We start from the raw sequence: 24,001 nt of genomic DNA on the forward strand, positions 1-24,001 counted from the left end.
TCCCCCTCTCTCTCTCCCCCCCTCTCTCTCTCTCTCTCTGTCCCCTCTCTCTGTCCCCCTCTCTCTCCCCCCCTCTCTCTCTCTCTCTCCCCCCCCCTCTCTCTCTCCCACCCCCTCTCTCTCTCTCTCTCTCTCTCCCCGCCTCTCTCTCTCTCTCCCCGCCTCTCTCTCTCCCCCGTCTCTCGCTCTCTATCTCTCCTCCTCTCTCTCGCTCTCTCTCCGCCTCTCTCGCTCTCTCTCCGCCTCTCTCTCTCCCTCTCTCTCCCTCTCCCTCCGCCTCTCTCTCTCTCTCTCTCTCTCTCCTCCTCTCTCTATTACTCTCTCTCTGTCTCCGCCTCGCTCTCTCTCTCTGCCTCTCTCTCTGCCTCTCTCTCTCTCTCTCTCTGCCTCTCTCTCTCTCTCTCTCTCCCGCCTCTCTGTGTCTCTCCTCCGCCTCTCTGTGTCTCTCTCTCCGCCTCTCTGTGTCTCTCTCTCCGCCTCTCTGTGTCTCTCTCTCCGCCTCTCTGTGTCTCTCTCTCGCCTCTCTGTGTCCTCTCTCTCCGCTTCTCTGTGTCTCTCTCTCCGCCTCTCTGTGTCTCTCTCTCCGCCTCTCTGTGTCTCTCTCTCCGCCTCTCTCTCTCCCTCTCTCTCCCTCCCACTCTCCCCCTCTCCCTCCGCCTCTCTCTCTCTCTCTCCTCCTCTCTCTATTACTCTCTCTCTGTCTCCGCCTCGCTCTCTCTCTCTGCCTCTCTCTCTCTCTCTCTCTCCGCCTCTCTCTCTCTCTCTCCGCCTCTCTGTGTCTCTCTCTCCGCCTCTCTGTGTCCTCTCTCTCCTCCTCTCTCTCTCTCGCCTCTCTGTGTCCTCTCTCCGCCTCTCTGTGTCTCTCTCTCCGCCTCTCTGTGTCTCTCTCTCCGCCTCTCTCTCTCTCTCTCTCCGCCTCTCTCTCTCTCCCTGCCTCTCTCTCTCCCCGCCCCGCCTCTCTCTCTCCCCGCCTCTCTCTCCTCCCCGCCCGCCTCTCTCTCCCCGCCCGCCCTCTCTCTCCCCGCCCGCCTCTCTCTCCCCGCCCGCCTCTCTCTCCCCGCCGCCTCTCTCTCCCCGCCCGCCTCTCTCCTCCCCGCCCGCCTCTCTCTCCCCGCCCGCCTCTCTCTCCCCGCCCGCCTCTCTCTCCCCGCCCGCCTCTCTCTCCCCGCCCGCCTCTCTCTCCCCGCCGCCTCTCTCTCCCCGCCCGCCTCTCTCTCCCCGCCCGCCTCTCTCTCCCCGCCCGCCTCTCTCTCCCCGCCCGCCTCTCTCTCCCCGCCCGCCTCTCTCTCCCCGCCCGCCTCTCTCTCCCCGCCCGCCTCTCTCTCCCCGCTCCGCCTCTCTCTCCCCGCCCGCCTCTCCCTCCCGCCCGCCTCTCCCTCCCCGCCCGCCTCTCCCTCCCCGCCCGCCCTCCCCTCCCCGCCCGCCTCTCCTCCCCGCCCCGCCTCTCCCTCCCCGCCCGCCTCTCCCTCCCCCGCCCGCCTCTCTCTCCCCGCCCGCCTCTCTCTCCCCGCCCGCCTCTCTTCTCCCCGCCCGCCTCTCTCTCCCCGCCCGCCTCTCTCTCCCCGCCCGCCTCTCTCTCCCGCCCGCTCTCTCTCCCGCCCGCCTCTCTCTCCCCGCCCGCCTCTCTCTCCCCGCCCGCCTCTCTCCTCCCCCGCCCCGCCTCTCTCTCCCCGCCCGCCTCTCTCTCCCCGCCCGCCTCTCTCCTCCCCGCCCGCCTCTCTCTCCCCGCCCGCCTCTCTCTCCCCGCCCGCCCTCTCTCTCCCGCCCGCCTCTCTCTCCCCGCCCGGCCTCTCTCTCCCCGCCCGCCTCTCTCTCCCCGCCCGCCTCTCTCTCCCCGCCCGCCTCTCTCTCCCCCGCCGCCTCTCTCTCCCCGCCCGCCTCTCTCTCCCCGCCCGCTCTCTCTCCCCGCCCGCCTCTCTCTCCCCGCCCGCCTCTCTCTCCCCGCCCGCCTCTCTCTCCCCGCCCGCCTCTCTCTCCCCGCCCGCCTCTCTCTCCCCCGCCCGCCTCTCTCTCCCCGCCCGCCTCTCTCTCCCCGCCCGCCTCTCTCTCCCCGCCCGCCTCTCTCTCCCCGCCCGCCTCTCTCTCCCCGCCCGCCTCTCTCTCCCCGCCCGCCTCTCTCTCCCCGCCCGCCTCCTCTCTCCCCGCCCGCCTCTCTCTCCCCGCCCGCCTCTCTCTCCCCGCCCCGCCTCTCTCTCCCGCCCGCCTCTCTCTCCCCGCCCGCCTCTCTCTCCCCGCCCGCCTCTCTCTCCCCGCCCGCCTCTCTCTCCCCGCCCGCCTCTCTCTCCCCGCCCGCCTCTCTCTCCCCGCCCGCCTCTCTCTCCCCGCCCGCCTCTCTCTCCCCGCCCGCCTCTCTCTCCCCGCCCGCCTCTCTCTCCCCGCCCGCCTCTCTCTCCCCCCCGCCTCTCTCCCCCGCCCTCCTCTCTCTCCCCGCCCGCCTCTCTCTCCCCGCCCGCCTCTCTCTCCCCGCCCGCCTCTCTCTCCCGCCCGCCTCTCTCTCCCCGCCCGCCTCTCTCTCCCCGCCCGCCTCTCTCTCCCCGCCCGCCTCTCTCTCCCCGCCCGCCTCTCTCTCCCCGCCCGCCTCTCTCTCCCCGCCCGCCTCTCTCTCCCCGCCCGCCTCTCTCTCCCGCCCGCCTCTTCTCCCCGCCCGCCTCTCTCTCCCCGCCCGCCTCTCTCTCCCGCCCGCTCTCTCTCCCCGCCCGCCTCTCTCTCCCCGCCGCCTCTCTCTCCCGCCGCCTCTCTCTCCCCCCGCCTCTCTCTCCCCGCCCGCCTCTCTCTCCCCGCCCGCTCTCTCTCCCCGCCCGCCTCTCTCCCCGCCCGCCTCTCTCTCCCCGCCCGCCTCTCTCTCCCCGCCCCGCCTCTCTCTCCCCGCCCGCCTCTCTCTCCCCGCCCGCCTCTCTCTCCCCGCCCGCCTCTCTCTCCCCGCCCGCCTCTCTCTCCCCGCCCGCCTCTCTCTCCCCGCCCGCCTCTCTCTCCCCGCCCGCCTCTCTCTCCCCGCCCGCCTCTCTCTCCCCGCCCGCCTCTTCTCTCCCCGCCCGCCTCTCTCCCCGCCCCCTCTCTCTCCCCGCCCGCCTCTCTCTCCCCCGCCCGCCTCTCTCTCCCCGCCGCCCTCTCTCTCCCCGCCCGCCTCTCTCTCCCCGCCCGCCTCTCTCTCCCCGCCCGCCTCTCTCTCCCCGCCCGCCTCTCTCTCCCGCCCGCCTCTCTCTCCCCCCCGCCTCTCTCTCCCCCCCGCCTCTCTCTCCCCCCCGCCTCTCTCTCCCCCCCCGCCTCTCTCTCCCCCCCCCGCCTCTCTCTCCCCCCCGCCTCTCTCTCCCCCCCGCCTCTCTCTCCCCCCCCGCCTCTCTCTCCCCCCCCCGCCTCTCTCTCCCCCCCCGCCTCTCTCTCCCCCCCGCCTCTCTCTCCCCCCCCGCCTCTCTCTCCCCCCCCGCCTCTCTCTCCCCCCCCGCCTCTCTCTCCCCCCCGCCTCTCTCTCCCCCCCCGCCTCTCTCTTCCCCCCCCGCCTCTCTCTCCCCCCCGCCTCTCTCTCCCCCCCTCTCTCTCCCCCCCGCCTCTCTCTCCCCCCCCGCCTCTCTCTCCCCCCCCGCCTCTCTCTCCCCCCCCGCCTCTCTCTCCCCCCCCGCCTCTCTCTCCCCCCCCCGCCTCTCTCTCCCCCCCCCGCCTCTCTCTCCCCCCCCCGCCTCTCTCTCCCCCCCCGCCTCTCTCTCCCCCCCCGCCTCTCTCTCCCCCCCCGCCTCTCTCTCCCCCCCCGCCTCTCTCTCCCCCCCCGCCTCTCTCTCCCCCCCCGCCTCTCTCTCCCCCCCGCCTCTCTCTCCCCCCCGCCTCTCTCTCCCCCCCCCGCCTCTCTCTCCCCCCCCGCCTCTCTCTCCCCCCCGCCTCTCTCTCCCCCCCCGCCTCTCTCTCCCCCCCGCCTCTCTCTCCCCCCCCGCCCTCTCTCTCCCCCCCGCCTCTCTCTCCCCCCCCGCCTCTCTCTCCCCCCCGCCTCTCTCTCCCCCCCCGCCTCTCTCTCCCCCCCCGCCTCTCTCTCCCCCCCCCGCCTCTCTCTCCCCCCCCCGCCTCTCTCTCCCCCCCGCCTCTCTCTCCCCCCCCGCCTCTCTCTCCCCCCCCGCCTCTCTCTCCCCCCCCGCCTCTCTCTCCCCCCCCCGCCTCTCTCTCCCCCCCCGCCTCTCTCTCCCCCCCCGCCTCTCTCTCCCCCCCCGCCTCTCTCTCCCCCCCCGCCTCTCTCTCCCCCCCGCCTCTCTCTTCCCCCCCCGCCTCTCTCTCTCTCTCCCCCGCCTCTCTCTCTCTCTCCCCGCCTCTCTCTCTCTCTCCCCGCCTCTCTCTCTCTCTCCCCGCCTCTCTCTCTCTCTCCCCGCCTCTCTCTCTCTCTCCCCGCCTCTCTCTCTCTCCCCGCCTCTCTCTCTCTCTCCGCCTCTCTCTCTCTCTCCGCCTCTCTCTCTCTCTCCGCTCTCTCTCTCTCCTCCTCTCTCTCTCCCTCCTCCTCTGTCTCTCTCCCTCTCCTCCCTCTCTCTCTCTCCTCCCTCTCTCTCTCTCCTCCCTCTCTCTCTCTCCTCCTCTCTCTCTCTCCTCCTCTCTCTCTCTCCTCCTCTCTCTCTCTCCTCCTCTCTCTCTCTCTCCTCCTCTCTCTCTCCTCTCTCTCTCTCTGTCTCTCTGTTTCCGTCTCTCTCTGTCTCTCTCTCTGTCTGTATCTCTCTCTGTCTCTCTCTCTGTCTGTGTGGTGTGTGTGTGTCTCTCTCTCTCTCTGTCTGTGTGTGTGTGTCTCTCTCTCTCTGTCTGTGTGTGTGTGTCTCTCTCTCTCTCTCTGTCTGTCCTCTCTCTCTCTGTCTCTTGCTCTCTGTGTCTCCCTCTCTGTCTCTCTCTGTCTCCCTCTCTCTCTTTCTTTCTGTCTCTCTCTGGGCTGAAAAGGCACGGGGAATACCGCCTCGGCCAGCAGCCAGCTAGAGGTCCTTACTAAAGCTGACGTACTACAAGTGCATGAGAAATAGGAGCAGGAGTAGACTGTTAAGACCCTTGAGCCTGCTCCACCATTCAATGTCATGGTTGTTCTTGTATCCCAGCTTCTCACCCTATCCCCATATCCCTTGACACCCTAGGTATCCAAGAATCTATCGATCTTAGTCTTGAAGATACTTAATAACTGAGCATCCAAAGTCCTCTGGGGTGGAGAATTCCAAAGGTTTAGAACCCTCTGAGTGAAGACATTTCTCCTCATCTCAATCCTAATTGGCCGATGCCTTGTCCTGAAACTATGACCCCTAGTTCTCTACTTTCCAGCCAGGGGAAACAGCCTCTCAGCAACTACCCTGAGAAGCCCTCTAAGAATTCTGTATTTCGTATTTTATACGAGTGGGTTTTATATTCCCCACTTCTTCTGTCAGTTTTAGTTCTTTTCCCTGTGCTGTGAGATGATTATTGTTCACTGTACATTTCCGTGTTTTTGCTGTTTCTTGCTCTCGATGCTGCTATTACTTGTCAAAGAGCCAAGGGTGAGGCGGAGAGCAAAATCTTATGCAGCAAAGGGAGACCACTTGACTTGCACATATTCCAAACTTTTTTTTTAAACAGTCCTTGGGTGGATTTCTTTTTCTTTCATCTTGTGGTTTAAAGGAAGTTTTTATTTATATATTATGTTTGGTCAATGAAAAAGAATAAAGAAGACAATAACCAAGGTAGTAATCTATTCAATGTACTTACACTATTTATGTTCACTTCCAATGAAGTATGCTGCAACCAATCCAAAGATATAAGTATAATTTTGTGAGGGCCTATCAAGATGGTTTCACCTTTTATTCTCATCATTTTCCTCTTGCAAATTTACATCAAAGGTGTCGTGCTTGAAGAGTACAGTTTTAACATGCACGATTGAAATATGGCAGGGTTTTTAAATCTTTATTTTTAGACTTTGAGATAGATTGCTACATATAAATTTCAGAGTGATCATCATTTTGAAGAGAACAGTAGTAAAAGACCGAGAGTAGTTGAATATCAACAATTGTAAGACTAAAAAGACTGGTAAGTAAAGGAACATGACATCATTTACCACGTGCGCAAAGGTAACTAGTAAAGAGGAAACCAGAGGAAGAATTCAGTGGAACTCATAGAATAGAATCATAGAATTTCTTCATTGCAGAACGAGGTCGTTCGGCCCTTTTGTATCTGTGCCGGCTGTCTGCAAGAACAACTCACCTAGTCCCACTCCCGGCCTTTACCCTGTAGCTCTGCAATTTTTGTCTCTTTTGAAGGCCTCAGTTGAATCTGCCTGCACCACACTTTCAGGCAGAGCATTCCAGATCCTATCCACATGGTGTGTAAAAAAGTTTTTCCTCATGTTGCCTCTGGTTCTTTTATCAATCACCATAAATCGGTGTCCTCTGATTCTGGATCCTTTGGCCAACTGGGACAATTTCTCCCTTTCTACTCTGTCCAGACCCCCTCATGATTTTGAACACCTCTATCAAATCTCCTCTTAATCGTCTCTTCTCCAAGGAGAACAGCCCCAGCATCTCCAATCTATCCACATAACAGAAAATCCTCATCCCTGGAACCATTCTCGTGAATCTTTTCTACACCCTGTCTAATTCCATAACATCCTTCTGAAAGTGTGGTGCCCAGAACCAGTGTTATAGTCATAGTGATTTACAACACAGAAGGCCATTTGGCCCATCGAGTCCATGCCAGCTGTCCAGTCAGTCCAACAGTCCTTCTCGATTCCCATAACTCTGCAAGTCTATTTCCCTCAAGTGGCCATCCAACTTCCTCTTGAAGTCATTGATTGTCTCTGCTTCCATCACCCTTGTGGGCAGTGAGTTCCAGGTCATTACCACCCTCTGCATAAAAAAAGTGCTTCCTCATATTCCCCCTGCATCTCTTGACCAAAACCTTCAATCTGTGTCCCCTAGTCCTTGTACCATTAGCTAATGGGAACAGATTTTCTTCATCTAACTTATCTGTTTATACAGATTTTATACAGGTTCGTCATAACTTCCTTTCTTTTGTACTCTGCCCCTATTTATAAATCCCAGGATCCCGTATGCTTTATTAACTGCTTTCTCAACCTGCTCTGTCACCTTCGATGATTTGTCCATATATATCCCCAGGTATCTTTGCTCGTGCATCCCCTTTAGAAATGTACCCTTCAATTTATATTGTCTCTCCTCATTCTTCCTACCAAAATGTATCAGTTCACACTTTTCTGCAGTAAATTTAATCTGCCACTTGTCCACCCATTCCACCAGCCTGTCTACTCTTGAGGTTTATCACTATCCTCCTCCCAGTTCACAATGCGTCCAAGTTTTGTGTCATCTGCAAATTTTGAAATTGTGCCCTGTACGCCCAAGTCTAGGTCATTAATATATATCAAGAAAGCAGGGTCCTAGCACTGGCCCCTGGCGAATCTCACTATATACCTTCCCCCTGCCTGAAAAACAGCCATTCGCCACTACTCTCTGTTTCCTGTCATTACCCAACTCAAAGTTCTATCTGACCTTTCTCTCTCATTTGTAATTTGTGTCCCTTAGAATTGCTATAGAAATTGTTGGTATAGAAATGTTTTGATCCTGAGAAACTTTGCAAATAAAACCTTTTGTGTGTACCTTTAACTTTTAAAGATTACAACATGCGTTAGCACTGAAGCATACTTGAGCAATATCGTTATATAGTATTACATAGAATTTACAGCACAGACACAGTCCATATGGCTCAACTGGTCTATGCTGCCATTTATGTTCCACATGAGCCTCCTCCCACCCCTCTTCATCTAACCCTATCAGCATGTCCTTTTATTCTTCCTCATTTACTTATATAGCTTCTCCTTAAATACATCTGTGCTATTTGCCTCAACCACTCCTTGTTGTAACCAGTATCACGTTCTTACCACTATTTGGGTAGAGACGTTTCTCCTGAATTCCTTATTGGATTTAATGGTGACCATCCTATATGGCCTCTAGTTTTGGTGTCTCCCACAAGTGGAAACATCTTCTCTACATCTACCCTATCAATTCTTTCATAATCTTAAAAACCTTTAATGTCTTTGAATGGGCCCACCTTTCTCCATAATTTCACTGGAATTTGTATCTGGATCTTAGCAGCCATCTACTTCATAGTTTTTATGTAAAATTGTGACCAAATTAAAGTCCCTGTGTTTACCTTCTGGCCTTGGAAGTTGCTTCATGCTAATGGAACAATTTGAATTTGATTGAAGCAATAAACTGAATAAAAAAGGCAATGAAACTGACAGAAGCTGCTGTCACTTGAATTATACTGCATGACTGCTTCATAAATTTCAGCTGGGAGTTACATGCCCTGTGAATGCTGTTCTGATCCTGAACTCTCAAAGTGATAAATGACCATTAACCAGACAATCATGTCTATTCATTAGGCTAACGTGACTTGGGTTGCTGTAGCTTTATCTTGCCTAGTAAACTGAAATTCTTTTTTCCTAAAATTTCTGAATAATTTTATATGCAGATTTGCTCTATGCAACACAAGGCAGTTTTTTGAACTGTGGTTACCTGTGATGACGCAGATTAAATATGCCATAAAAATTTTCTTGATGAGAATTTTTCTGTCCTTGTTTGGCAGGTTATCATGTGAGATGAAGCAGTGACCAACCATATTGACATATTTCTTAGTTACTGATTCTATGTCAGTCTTGCCAAACAACATAAGGTGGCCGTGGATACCTGAGAAGCTTGTGTATTTAATGATTAGCTTTTGTCAGATCTCCAACACTAACAGCTTGTATTTATATAGCGGTTTAACGTAATAAAACATCTCTAGGTCCTTTGCAGGAGCATTATAAAGAAAAATCTGACACCGAGCCGCATAAGGAAATTTGGGAGAAGATGATCAAAAGCTTGATTAAAGAGGTAGATTTTAAGGAACATCAAATAGAGGAAAGAGAAACAGAGAGGTTTAGGGAGGGAATTGCAAAGCTTAGAGCCTGGCTTCTGAAGGCATGGGCACCAATGGTGGAGAAATTAATATCGTGGATGCTCAAGAGGATAGAATTAGAGCAGCACAGATATCTCAAGGTTGTGGGCTACAGGCAATTATAGAGATAGGGAGGTGTAAAGTTATGGAAGGGTTTGAAAACAAGGATGAGTATTTTAAAATTGGGGCATTGCTTAACCAGGAGCTAATTTAGGTCAGCAAGCACAGGGACGTTGAGTAAATGGGAGTTGGTGTGATTTAACATACATTTAACAGAGTTTTGGATGCATCACTGCTACCACCACCATGTATTTATATAGCACCTCTAGTACAATTAAACTTTGCCAAACATTTCACATGAGTGATAACGGACACCAATACTAGACATACATAAAATGTGTAAAGTACAGGGGTTTGCACAGAAGAATGAACAAGCTGTACAGTTTTGGGAGGGTACCAGAGAAGACCTAGGGCTGAATTTTACCGGCTGCGGGTTGTGCCGTGAAGGCCGTTAAAATTCTGCGGGAAAAGGCCCGCCTCGACCCCTTACATCAAGAAGGGCCCGCCGCATATTACTGGCAGTGGGGGGACCTTGGTGTGGCCCCCCTCCCCCTGCCAGTTGGCGGCTTCCTAATTACCATATTCGAAATGGTGCTTACCTCTGCAGATTATGCTGCCCGCTGCCTCTCGATGCATACTTCTGGATTTTACGTTGAATGGGTGGCCGTCACGTGCCATTCCCGTTCCCGAACAGAAAAGCTGGCGGGTCATCAGAGGCAGAAGTTTTTGCTACCGGAGGTAAGTTCAGATATTCAGGGGTCTTACTCTGCATACTGGAAGGGAGGAGGGAGGGGTGGATATTCAAGGGTCTCACTCTGCATAGTGGGAGGGGGGGATATTCAGGGTTTCACTCTACATACTGGAAGGGAGGAGTGGGGGAATCACAGGGGTCTCAGCTCTGCATTGGTAAAGGAAGGAGGGTGGGGGTCTGGGATTACTGGAGGGAAAGCTTTGCAGACATGAAGGGAGGTACTGTGTACACTCCCTCCGTAAACAGTGTACGCTCAGTGTTTGTTTGTATGTTTGAAGGAGCAATGACACTCTAGTCACCCTGTGTGTGGGGAGAATGCAAGAAAGGGTAGGAGCGTTAACAATATATGGATGGTGGGGGCAATTGATGCAGCTGGTAGGATCTTGATGTGGTCATGCTGTGCCACTCTGAGTATTGGCTACCTTGGGCAATGCCATGCCATGCCACGCCACATGGTTGATACATGAAAGCACCTGATGTACTCGTCAACATCAATCCCTGCCCTGTTAGGAACCTTTGAATAAATGAAGGGTTCAACTTTATTTATCACATGGAAATGGGAATGGTTCATCCTACGTTGTGTGATCCTCTGCTCCTGAGGGTCTGTATGCGAAGAGCCAAAATCAACAGGTAGGTGTGATCCACATAGAGGCCACATAGAGGCCCCTTGTCGTGAGCAGCAGCCCCCAAGGGGAGCTTGCCATTAAGGTCGCCATGCATCTATAGGCCCCAAATGACATGCCATCGGATGCCAGAGCAGCAGTGTCAGAGGAGATTGCGCGTGTAGAGAGGGTGGTGACATGTCTTTGTGCCCTGCTCAAAGATGACCTGCAGCGCATGGGCTTCGGTGGACATTCTATGCCTGTGGTCCTCATAGTGGCAGCGGTTCTCAAGCTTGACGCCCATGCAGCTTTTCAAGGGCCCACCGGAGACTTTTGTAGACTCACACAGTCAGCAGTTCACCACTGCATCAGGGAGGTCACCGATGCCCTGCACCGGAGGGCCAGTGAGTATGTCCGCTTCAGGACAGACTTTCACAATCAGGCCCAGAGGGCCATCGGTTTCGGAAACATTCCCGGAGAATCATAGGTTTTAATGTTCATACTCTGCACCCATGTGGCCATCAGGCCTCCCACCAGGCTACCACCAGAAGACGTTAGCATTAAAGGAATCCTCACAATCTAGGTGAAGCTGGTATGTGATCAGCAGAGATGCTTCTTGCAAATCTGTGACCACTTCTCAGGCAGCTGCTATGACACCTGGGCCCTGCGCCAGTCCCAGCTGCCACTGCTGTTCACTGAACTGGCTCAGATAGAGCGGTGGCTTCCTGGAGATGAGGGATATCCCTTACAGACATGGCTCCCGACACCAGTGAGACACCCCACCACTGCTGTACAACACCAGCCACTGAGCTACAAGAGCCGCCATTGAGCAGGTGATTGGCATGCTGAAAGAGCGCTTCCAATGCCTGGATGGATAGGGTGATGCCCTGTACTACGGACCGAAAAGGCCAGCTCCTTTCTTTGCTGCTCACTGTGCTCTTCACAACTACGCACCCAATAGGGGCCAGGCCTGGCATGATGAAGAGAGACGTCAACAGGATTCCTCACCGGACTATGAGAGATGCTGAGGACCTACAACAGGAAAGGCTCATGAGAGGGCAGATGGCATTCAGGCTCTGCATGCAGAGCTAGCAGTGAGCTGGAGATGTACAGCAGTGGCTTATCAGACACAGGATCTCTGCTCCACAGAAACTGACATGAGCTCTGCAAGCCACACATCACCGTTGCTCACTTGTGTACATCATTAGAGGCAGCAGCTAAGTGAGCCAATGTCCATGTCACTGCATCCATGGAGACACTCATGAGTAATGGTGGCATGGCAATGATGTTATTGCATACGTTGGCTCTCCTGAAGGGCCCACGATGCAAAGGGATGTGACCATTGGCACTACATGCTGGCACACAACATTCACACAGAGAGAAGGACACACATGTTGGTGAAGAACATTTGGTGAAAGACGTATTTACATTGCTGTGACACCCGTACATTCCCATTTGCGGTAGTGTGTTCTCTGTAAACGCTTGCGCGTGCCCCTTCTCGGTGCAACCTCTGTGCTAGCAGCCTGACTGGAGGAAGGCTGCTGATCTGATTGCCCTTTGGCTGTAGAAGACTGGCACTCGTACCCTGTGCGCACGAGGCCTAGAGGGCCCCTGCTGGCTGGGGAATGCTCGTTCATCCCATTCTGACATTGGACTCTTTGATGCCGGATGGCCCCACGGCTACTCACTTCCTCTGCCATCTCCAGCCATCTGCCTTGTTCAGGCGGGAGGGCCTCTTCTTACCATATTGGTGAAAAGGACCTCCTGCCTTGCCTGCACAGCCTGGAGGAAAGTTACCAGAGAGGCTTTGCTGCACTGTGGGGCCACCATGGAGCACCCCTCCACCATCCTCAACCTTTGGTCCTTTGAATGCAAATGTGACTCCACCGTGTAACTCCTCTAACTTCTGGCTGCAAGGTTTGTCTTGCTCATGTTTGAAAACCAATACAGGACTAGTGAGAAAATCTGTGTTGTTCAGGCCATATTATTGATTTATTTCTTGGTAGTGACTGGAGATATATCGGATCATCTAAGCAAGCAATAGTGATCATAGTATTGTTAGATTTCAGTTTCTAAGGTCACTTGATATTTTTCTGTTCTGTTACCAGCATAGAAACTGAAGACCTCAGTGAGCAGGATCTGAAGAGCGTACAATCCAGTGTTGCATCTCCAGTGACACATGAAGAAGCAAAAGCGAAGAAGGTCTATCCGGAATTTTCCCTATCCCTTCTTCAGTCTAACCAGCAGTGTGAGGTCTACCCCAACTTGCATAAAATCATTCAGGTATTACAATGATAGTTAGCAGCAGCTTCCATACTTGTATGAATGTAAGGATAAAAGTGCAATCATTCGAAGGGTGGGGTCGGGGTAATGAGTGGGTCACCATTCCCAAGGATCATCTGTTCATAAGTAAGTTTTGAAGGAGAAAGAAAGGTGGATTGGGAGTATAAAAGATTAAAGAGATGACAAAAGACATGGGTGAGGCATTATGCAAATAATGACATTCAACAAATCTGTAGTAACTAATGTTCAGTGCTGGGCTTATTGGAGTGACTAATTTATTATATTTTAACCTAATTACTTCTGTTTATCTCTGACTTTGCTCAATTAATGGAATATCACATGGCAAATCTTTTGTTGAATAGAAGATTTAAAACTAAAAGCAGTAACTGTGGTAAAATAATCTATATTTTCATGTATACCTGAGTTCTTACTTCTCTCTTGCTTTAAAACTTGTCTTTTCAGGACAAATTCCTTGAGATTGGACGGCAACATTTCAAGACTGTGCCTTCAAACCCTTATTACTTCTTTTACTGTCCTCCCTCAGCTAAGAAAGAGGCAAGTTTGCAATGATCTGAAACTTGCACTGTAATTGGGAATTGAGTCAAAGAATTTAGAAAAGAAGTAATGGTAGGCTGTAAATTGCTCTACTAATGAGAAATGCAGATTGCACTATAAGTCACAAATCATATTATATGGTTACAAACTGTGACATTTCCCAATGAGATATGCAAATTAGCTGAGTTGTTAAGGACATTCAGGGACAGATTGGCAATGCTGTATGGTTATAAGTTAACTGATGCCTGATTAGAAACGTTACATGCTTACAAGTAGGGTTAAACCTGACAAGGGATGTGCTAATCTTTTTTTTCCTTTAATTTATTTGGGGATATGTTTCATGGGCAATGGCAACTTCACAGTACTTAACCCACATGGCCATTATACTTGTGCAGGTTGCAATGATGACTGCTGGTAGGGTACTTGTCCATTGGGGAGCATTTAACTACAAACCTTTTCTTATCTGACAACTATGTGTGGACCTTCTAGCACAGATTATGGGATAGTGAAGAAGAATGGGAAACTAAACTGAACCCATAAGCCTGGAGATATGCATGAGTTTACTTTTCTCCTTGAATTGTAGACTGACGTTCCTACTCATGGAAAACAGATGCCATTGGAGGTGTCAGCACAGAATTACAAAGCATTAGGTTAATTAGGTTAGGGCAGGTAGTGGAGGAGTCCCCGGAGGGCATCCCACTTTCTAACCGGTGTTCAGTTCTGAGTACCGATAGGAAGGAGGGTTCCTCTGTAGCGTGCAGTGAGGGTCATGACTGGAACATCATGGATGAATCAGCTGTGCTGGGAGGGAGGAAAAAGGACAAGAGAGCAATTGTGGTAGGGGATTCTATGGTTAGAGGAACAGATAGGCGTTTTTGTGGTCGCAGACGAAATTCCAGGATGGTATGTTGCCTCCCTGGTGCAAGGGCCATGGATATCATCGAGTGGCTACAGAGCATTCTGGAGGGTGAGGGTGCACAGCCAGAGGCCGTGGCCCATATTGGTACCAATGATATAGCAAGAAAGAGGGATAGGGTCCTGCAGGCTGAGTTTAGGGAGTTGGGAAAGAGATTAGCAAGCAGAACAACAAGGGTAATAATCTCCGGATTACTCCAAAGGCCACCTGCTAGTGAGTTTAGTAATAGGAAATTATACCAGATGAAAGTGTGGCTGGAGAGTTGGTGCAGGAGGGAGGGCTTCAGATATCTGGGTCTGCACCTGAACAGGACTGGAACAAATATCCTTGCAGGAAGGTTTGCTAGTGCTGTTGGGATGGTTTAAACTAGATTGGGAGGGGGATGGGAACCTGAGCGTCGTCTTAGATGGGACAATTTCAGGGCAGGGAACAGGATGCAGAAAATTAGAAAAATTGGTGAGTGACTCTAAAAGTTAGAAAAAGAAAAGGTTAAAAAGTGCAACACAGAAATTTGGCAACGTTAAAGGGTATTTAAATGCAAGGAGTATAGTAAATAAAGCCAATGAGTTGAGATCACAGATAGACACATGGCAACACGATATCGTTGCTATAACGGAAACTTGGCTTAAGGAGGGGCAAGAATGGCAGCTCAACATCCCTGGATTTAGAGTATTCAGGTGTGATAGAGAGGGAGATAAAAAGGGGGGAGGTGGTATAGCATGATTAGTCAAGGAATTAATAACAAGGAATTAATGAATCATCAATCGTGGCCATATGGGTGGAGCTCAGAAATAAAAAGGGGGCAGCCACATTACTGAGAATGTACTATAGACCCCCAAATAATGAGAGGGCGATAGAGGAACAAATATGTAGGCAGATTTCTGAGTGCAATAACTTTAGGGTGGTGATGGTTGGGGATTTCAACTACCCCAATATCGACTGGGATTACATACATGTGTGAAGGGCACAGAGGGGACAAAATTCTTGAACTGCATTCAAGAGAACTTTTTTAGCCAGTACATACCAAGCCCAACAAGAAGGGGCACAATTCTAGATTTAGTCTTCAGTAATGAAGCTGGGCAAGTGGATGAAGTAACAGTGGGTGACCATTTTGGAGATAATGACCATAATGCAGTTAGTTTTAGCATAATCATGGAAAAGGACAAAGATAAAACAGGATCAAAGGTTTTAAATGGGGGGGAAGGCAAATTTTACAAAACTGAGAGGTGACCTGGCGAAGGTGGACTGGATACAGCTACGTGAAGGAAAATCAATGGCAAACCAGTGGGAGGCATTCAAGAGTAAGATACTGCAGGCACAGTGTAGGCATGTCCCCACAAAGATAAAGGGTTGGACTGCCAAATCTAGAGCTCCCTGGTTATCCAGAAGCTTACAGAGTAAGTTAAAACAAAAAAAAGAAAGCTTATGATGATCACAAATATCTGAATACTTAAAAAAGCCTAGAGGAGTATAGAAAGTGTAGTGGTGAAGTAAAAAAGGAAATTAGAAAAGCAAAGAGAGGACATGAAAAATTATTGGCAGATAAAATCGAGGAAAACCCAAAGATGTTTTATCAGTACATTAAGAGCAAGTGGATAACTAAGGAAAGGGTAGGGCCTATTAGAGATGTACAAGGGAACTTATGTTTGGATGCAGAAGATGTGGGCAGGGTTCTTAATGAGTGTTTTGTCTCAGTCTTCATAAAGGAGAGGATTGATGCAGACATTGTAGTTTAAGAGGAGGAGTGTGAAATATTAGATAAGAAAGGCATAAAGAGAGAGGAAGTGCTTGAGGGTTTGACATCCCTGAAAGTGGATAAATTGCCAGGACTGGATGTTTTGCATCCCAGGTTGTTCAAGGAAGCCAGGGAGGAAATAGTGGATGCGCTGAGGATAATCTTAAATTCCTCACTAGATACAGGTGAGGTACCATATGATTGGAGGCCTGCAAACATTGTACCATTGTTTAAAAAGGGTTCAAGGGATAAGCCAGGTAATTATAGGCCAGTCAGTCTGACCTCAGTGGTGGGTAAATTGTTAGAATCTATTCTGAGGGACAGGATAAACTGTCACTTAGAAAGGCATGGGTTAATCAGGGATAGTAAGCATGGATTTGTTAAGGGAAGGTCATGTCTTACTAATTTGATTGAGTTTCTTGAGGAAGTAACAAGGAGGATTGATGAGGGTAGTGCAGTGGATGTAGTTTACATAGATTTTAATAAGGCATTTGACAAGGTTTTGCATGGCAGACAGTAAAATGAAAGCCCATGGGATACAGGGGAATGTGGCAGGTTGGATCCAGAATTAGCTCAGGGACAGGAAACAAATGGTAATAGTTGATGGATGTTTGTGTGAATGGAACGTGGTTTCCAATGGCGTTCCACAGGGATCAGTGTTGGGTCCTTTGCTGTTTGTGGTATATGTTAATGATTTGGATTTAAATGTGGGAGGCATGATTGGGAAATTTGCTGATAACATAAAAATTGGCCGTGTAGTTAATAGTGAGGAGGAGAGTCGTGGACTCCAGAATGATATCAATGGTTTGATTGATTAGATTTTTTTAGATTAGAGATACAGCACTGAAACAGGCCCTTCGGCCCACCGAGTCTGTGCCGACCATCAACCACCCATTTATACTAATCCTACACTAATCCCATATTCCTACCAAACATCCCCACCTGTCTCTATATTTCCCTACCACCTACCTATACTAGTGACAATTTATAATGGCCAATTTACCTACCAACCTGCAAGTCTTTTGGCTTGTGGGAGGAAACCGGAGCACCCGGAGAAAACCCACGCAGACACAGGGAGAACTTGCAAACTCCACACAGGCAGTACCCAGAATCGAACCCGGGTCCCTGCAGCTGTGAGGCTGCAGTGCTAACCACTGCGCCACTGTGCCGCCCTGGTGGGCGGAAAAGTGGCAAATGGAATTCAATCCAGAGAAATGTGAGGTAATGCATTTGGGGAGGGCAAATTAAGCGAGGGAATAAACAAGAGGATCCTGAGAGGTGTAGAAGAAGTGAGAGACCTTGGAGTGCATGTCCACAGGTCCTGGAAGGTGGCAGGACAGGTAGGTAGAGTGGTGAAGAAGGCATGTGGATTGCTTTCCTTTATTGGCCAAGGTTTAGAGTACAAAAGCAGGGATGTGATGCTGGAGCTATATAGAGCGCTGGTTAGGCCGCAGCTAGAGATATTGCGTGCAGTTCAGGTCACCATATTGCAGAAAGGACATAATTGCTCTGGAGAGAGTGCAGAGGAGATTTACAAGAATGTTGCCAGGGCTTGAGGGTTGCAGCTGTGAGGAAAGATTGGGGTTGTTTTCCCTGGAATTGAGGAGGCTGAGGGGTGACTTGATTAAGGTGTACAAAATTATGAGGGGCCTAGATAAAGTAGACAGATAAGACCTGTTTCCCCTAGCGGGGAGGTCAATTATCAGGGGACACAGATTTAAGGTGATTGGTAGAAGGATTGGAGGGGACATGAGGAGAAACTTTTTCACCCAGAGGGTGGTGGGTGTCTGGAATTCACTGCCAGGATCAGTGGTGGAGGCAGAGACCCTCAATTCTTTTAAAAGGTACATGGACATGCACGCAAGGTGCTGTAACTTGCGGGGCTATAGGCCAGATGCTGGAAGGTGGGATTAGTTTGGGTGGATAGCTTATTCGGCCAGCACGTACACAGTGGGCTGAATGGCGGCCTCCTGTGCTGCATTTTGTTCTATGTTCTGTTGGTAGTTGTCAACAGTTGCATAGGTTTATTGCAAGTTTCTAGAGTGCTCAGCACTGTACAATGTTAAATTGTTGGTTGGACAAGGATCGAGAAGTACAATTTATAGGCATTGCTCCCCATTTGTGACATTTTCAGGAATGCTTATAATCTTGGCAGAAGCTGGTCTGCAACTACTTTGGAGAACTTGTATAGCGCCTTTAACATATTGAAACACCCAAAGAGAAATAGCACCAAGCAAGAACAGGAGCTGAAAGAGACCAAAAGGAAGATTTGAGAAGGCTTTAAAAGGCAGGGACAGAAGTAGCAAGGTGGTGGGGTTTTGGGAGGAAGTGCAGAAGAGTATGGGCAAAGATGGAAACAAAGATGCAGAATCGCCTGGTGGATATAATTCCCAACATTTTCTGCCTTTTTTCAGCTACTCAATTTTTTTTGACTACCTTACAGCAACTTTCTCCAATATTTGTGGGACTTGCCAACTTTACTTTATAACTGATGATACAAAGTCTAGAGAACACAAATTTTAGGTTTTGGACAAGAGATGCAGAGCGGATGTGAGGAAGAACTTTTTTATGCAGTGAGTGGTGATGAACTGGAACTCATGGCCTATAAGGGTGGTGGAGGCAGAGACAATCAATGCTTTCAAAAGGAAATTGGATGGACACTTATGTTAGGAGCAGGGGAATGGGACTGACTGGATTGCTCTATGGAGAGCTGGCATGGACTCAATGGGCGAAATGGCCTCCTTCTGTGCCGTATATGACTATATGAGATACTCAGTTATGAGAGTGAGGTAATTATGTGCATTATCGCACATAATGGGCTATGCTTTCTGGCTTTATCCCACCAGTTTTCCAACAGATATGGCTGGAGATAAGGCTGGGACATGCTTCGATATTTCTCCAACTCCACCATTTCCTTTTCGGAAGGATGGATTTGCTTGTATAAAATGTGGGTGCTTGGAAATGGCATACTAAATAGGGAAACACACAGCACATCGAATGTTGGACATAGGCCGCCCGTTGGCAGCAGTGTTCTTTAATCAGCAGGAGATTTCAGAAGAATGATCATGAGGAGTCTGAGCAAGTGTGCTTCGTCTTGCTGGGCACATGCCTATCAGCAGCACATTAATTTTTAAAGATATCATTCTCTTGAGACAGGGGAAATTTCCACCTCTATTCTGATTCAGTGGCTCAGCAGAGACCAAGGAGCTTACCAAGGACGCAAGTGCCTCCAGATGAAGTCAGCAGGGGTTGGGGGGTGGTGTGTGGGGGAAGGACGAAGGGCGAAAGGCATTTCTGTGGTAGACAGAAGTCATGTTCCTCTGGGTGTATCCCCAATCGGAAGGTTCAGACCAGTAGCTTGTGTTTAAAGCCATGTCTTTTTTTAAAAAGTGGAAATCTAATAATGCCTACCAGCGTGAATGAGAAGAACTGGAGCAGCTCTAATTGAGATTTTTCTCAAATACACTTTGTTCTGAAATTTATAGGAAGAAACTTATCAAGATGAAAGGGAACGAAAGCAGAGTGAAGAAAATGATCTGTCTGAGTTGGACATTGCAGGGGAGGAGGGTAAGGTGTTTGGGAATTTTGCAGTATGGTGTAGTTTAATTGCTGGTTGTGTTCACTGATGGAATTGATGGTTTGGTTCTGAATCAGTAGTTCTTGGGTTAAATTGGGGAATGGAGTTTATTCCAACTGTTGTGGCTATTGTCTGCATCCACCACTTCCAGGTTAAATGAAATGTGAGTTAGATGCAAAGTAAAACTCCAAAACTGTACCAATAATTTGTCTTAATTTCAATCTCCAAACATTTCCTTTTATATCATTTTGACATTTCCCTTTCCCATAATCCATAATCTTTGTGGATTATCAGAGTCAGAATTCCAATTTGAGCAGATTTAAGAGCAGGACTCCCTGGAAATTGGTTCAAGATTGCTCAAAATTCATCTTAGGACTATCAAAATCATCAAAGAGAATGCTGAATGTCATTACAAGTCTAGCCATGATTCATATCCAACTCTGAGATGAAATGATAGTGTTCTAACATACTGTATTACCCCTTCTCCAAAAATTGTATTTTTACAGGTATGGTTCCTGATTTTAGTTATCAAAATTTCAGGCTTGCATCTAGTAACAGCTATTTTAGTTAGGAGCTGTCAACTAGTATTAAAAATGTTAAGCTTTGAGACCTTTGTAGGATAAATTAACTTCACAATGCTACATTGTTGTGACTTCATTTCTGAAATCCAATAGGCAATACCTCTGGATGCGGTGTAGTAACAGAGAGTGATCCAGATTTGGAGGTGGAATATCGGGAAAGATCTGACAAGGAGTTCCAGGATGCAGACTCTCTCTCAGATACTAACACTGTGAACAGGGATGATGATTCGTTCAGTGTTCTTGGTGGAGAGTCTTCAAATGAGCAAGACTTTACTGATCAAGAAATGCCACCATTATTTGTTCATCTCACTTGCTCACTTGGTGGAAAGAAATGCCATGGACCATTCTCGGTAGAATCCATGCCAGTGGAGTCACTACCCACTTGCCTTGGTAAGTGAAGAGCTTAACCTTTAAAGGGAAGCTTAGATAATAATGTGCTCTTGTAGCTTATCTTTCAATTTAATCCTGTTCCCTGCAGCACTTGCCATTCCTGGTCGAAAGGATGGGCTGCCATCAGGCTTTACTGCAGTCCTGATGACAGGCTTTTACATGCTATCTACGAGTAGGAGGCTGTTGGCTTTTTTCCTTCTTCCACTCTTTTGCCTGTTTGACAGCTCCCTGTGATGTCATGACGTTAATGAGGAGAGGTTTGGATGCAAACCTGGATCATGACACTCAGCACAGTAATTGTGGCTTCATTTGTTGCACCGTTGTAGCATTATTTGTAGTGGTGTGAATAGTGACAGTCATTTGAAGTGTCACTCAGTGCATATTATTGACCACTTCACTGAGTAACGAGTGGCCAGCATGTGCGCCTTAGCAGTTTGATGGAGTACAGGATCTCCTACATGGTCCAAACTTTAATTCAGCATCCAACTGAGGCCAGCTGGGGAATTTGAGTCTGAGATAAAAACAAGGAATGCTGGAAATACTCAGCAGGTCTGGCAGCATCTGTGGAGAGAGAAGCAGAGTTAACGTTTCAGGTCAGTGACCCTTCAGAGTCTGAGATACTTTGGTGCTAGTAAATAATCCATTCACTGACAATCAGCTGCTTGGATCTGGAACATTGTAAAACTTGTTCTGCCTGGGGCGTCAGTTTTCCTTCCCACTGATCATTGGCTATAACAGAGGAAATTCTTTCTAATTGTTTCACTATCTTCATTTAGGTGAAATTATCAGCAGCCTGGAGAACTTTCCAGTCAAATCGATTGATCTAAATGATCTAGTTATCACCCTGGACATTTTTGTGCTGACTCTTCCTTTAGAAGTTGAGATTATAGCTACTCATGCAAACCACCACAGGTAGGTCAAGAGTCCAATATCAGTCTTGCAAGTCTCAGCTATAGTATGCACAGTGAGTTTTGCATCTGAGAGAGCAAATAGGACTTTGGTTTAACATCTAATCTAGAGTGTTAGTCTATGTGCTCAAGTCAGTGAAGACATTCTAAATCAGAGTGGAGAGTGCTACCATTGAGTCATGGCACACACCTTAAAAATGTTTAAGACATTTTGGAGTAAAGCATGGGCCATTCTTCTGGAAAACAATCCGACAAACATTCCATGTACTTTTAATTAAAAGTAATAGAATATTACAGTTCAGAAACAGGCACTTAGTCCATCATGATTTCACTGATGCATTTCTCCATATGTGTCACTGAGTTTAATTCCAGTCTGCTTGTTGCTGCCTGTACCCTCTAATGTGCCTCTTGTTCAAACAATGAACTCCCTTTCAAAAAATTTATGGACTGTGCTCAGCAAGTTTCTGGCAAAGAATTCCACAATCTAACTGCCCTCTGTATGAAGGCATTTTATCTAACTTTTCTGTAATTCTTTCTGTGATCATCTTAAATTTGTATCATTTTGTTAGTGTCTCGCCAACCAGTGGAAACAGTTTATCAAAATAATGCCTAGTGTCATGAGCTGCATCCATTTTGAGGCTACACTGATCAGACCACTGGCATAATAATGTTGTCATTTGTGCAGATTGTGTATGTGGGCGTGTAGAATAAGTGAAAATCCATTTGCTCACCCAAGCTGTTCTTGAGTTATTGAGTTGTCTGCGACATGAGCAGATGTCTGCGTGTGATGTTCAATTTTAGGCTACATTGACTTCCTAGTTCTTTTTCCAAGGACAGCTGTGCTATTGCAGATTAATTTGTGTATGCTTTTTGTGTATGTAACTCTTTGCAAACATTCTCACTGTCCCTAGGTACACATCTGAAAGCAGCAGCTCTATGAACCGATCACCTGGACAACCATCATCATATCGATCTGATGATGAGATAATGCAAAGCATGGATCGACTTGTCTCTACCACAGACGAGAGGTACAGTCTGCTGAGAACTGATTTTAAAATAATTCATTTTGTTGAGGTTGTTGTTCAGTTGCACAATCTCTTTCAATTTTGAATTATCAGTATAAGCTGCATACTATTTCCAAAATGAAAAATGTAAAATATCAGCAATGTATTTGTTATGACTGAAGCTGGAGGAGTGCACTGTCTTTCTCTAGTTCTATTTCTCCACGGGCCACAACATATATTTAAATGTTTTACCGAGTTACCAATATGACCAATTATATACTTTTATTTTAGTTTCAGAATAAAATCCACCGATCAGATTTCTTTAATAGACAACAAAATTATTAATTTATTATAAAGCAAGATTTATTCAATAAAGATGCAAAGCTTTTTAACACACAGGTTGAAACATGGAAGTTCCCTTCTAAATTAACACGCACGCAGGCGCACACAAACACACACCGGTTAAAGAAAAAATAAAGATGTTTTCTCTGCAGGGCTCCCTTTACAAAAAGGACAAAAATACTTTGGCCAAATACTTGTTAATTCTTGAAGAAAAAAGAATAAGATATGGGATGTCCCAGATAGTCATTTATTCTGATTAGTCGGGCAAGCTTTTCAGGAGATTCACTGCATCAGGGGTTTCACCTATCACACATTGGATTCTCGGTGTTTCTCACAGAGGTGGAAAATTGATGAGCTGGTGGCTTCTCTCTTAGCAGGCTTACCCCCAACTGAACCAAAACAATATCCGAAAACGAAACAAGCTCTTGACCACCATAAATCTTGACATGTCATTTCTCTGTAAATAACTCCCATAGTCATCAAGACTTCTGCTGTTTACTTAGCTTAAGACATGTGACTTCCAGTAAGGGTTTATTTTTACACAAAGTCCCAAATCCTTCCAGTCACCCTTTTTTTTAAAAAAAGAAACAAAGTCCAGCACCTTCCTTAAGACCAGTATTTCTAAGAGCCTCTTCAGTCTTTCAAATGAATCAATTTCCACAATTTTTAAACAAGAGTCCTGAAAATATTTTTTAAAATGGATGCACTTTCATAAACGTACTCCAAAATAAAATATTAAGCCTACTCTATGAAACTCTGCTGTGTGAAAGTTTTTGCCAATATAATATCCAAATCAAAAGTTGTTTTTATTTTCAGCAATCTATAACTGACTTATTTGACACATGATTGCAGTCTGCAGCATTAGAAGTCCTGCTCCAAAGGTCATGCTTAGCAGATTTTCTAACAGACCTACAAACAAGGCTCTTAGAAATACTGGTCTTAAGGAAGCAATTCATTCGGTGACAAGTGGAGACAGTGCTAGAGACCCACAAGGAATGCCAATAGATAGCCTCAACAATATGGTTCACTGAATAAGGGTGTCACATTTGCCCCCCTCTAATTCTCTGGCACCTCCCCTGTATCTCGGGAAGATTGGAAGATTATGGCAACCGTTCAGCTGTCTCCACCTCCACTTCCTTTAGTAACCCCTAGGATGCAAGGCATCCGGACCAGGTGACTTATCTGCTCTAAGCATAGCCAGCTTTTCAGTACCTCTTTTCTCTCATTTTTATAACTGATCCATTGCCTTTATTGTCTCTGCTTCTACCCATATTTTGTCAGATTCCTCTTCCTAAGTAAACACTGATACAAAGTACTCATTAAGTATTCTAGCCTTGCGCTGTGCCTCTAAGCATATATTACTCTCTTTGTC

General features: G+C 48.6%; 1 protein-coding gene across 1 annotated transcript in view; it reads left to right on the forward strand.

Annotated features, from left to right (window-relative positions):
* Positions 1–24,001, forward strand: part of LOC137372732 (KICSTOR complex protein SZT2-like) — a 284,408-nt gene that overhangs the window by 84,979 nt on the left and 175,428 nt on the right. Inside the window, exons 29-34 of the mRNA XM_068036900.1 lie at positions 12,447–12,621; positions 13,084–13,176; positions 19,313–19,394; positions 20,079–20,375; positions 21,152–21,287; positions 22,195–22,311. Coding sequence (XP_067893001.1) covers positions 12,447–12,621; positions 13,084–13,176; positions 19,313–19,394; positions 20,079–20,375; positions 21,152–21,287; positions 22,195–22,311 — 900 coding nt within the window. The remainder of the gene's footprint in view (positions 1–12,446; positions 12,622–13,083; positions 13,177–19,312; positions 19,395–20,078; positions 20,376–21,151; positions 21,288–22,194; positions 22,312–24,001) is intronic.

Source organism: Heterodontus francisci, chromosome 8 (assembly GCF_036365525.1).
Source record: "Heterodontus francisci isolate sHetFra1 chromosome 8, sHetFra1.hap1, whole genome shotgun sequence".
Taxonomy (NCBI): Eukaryota; Metazoa; Chordata; class Chondrichthyes; order Heterodontiformes; family Heterodontidae; genus Heterodontus; species Heterodontus francisci.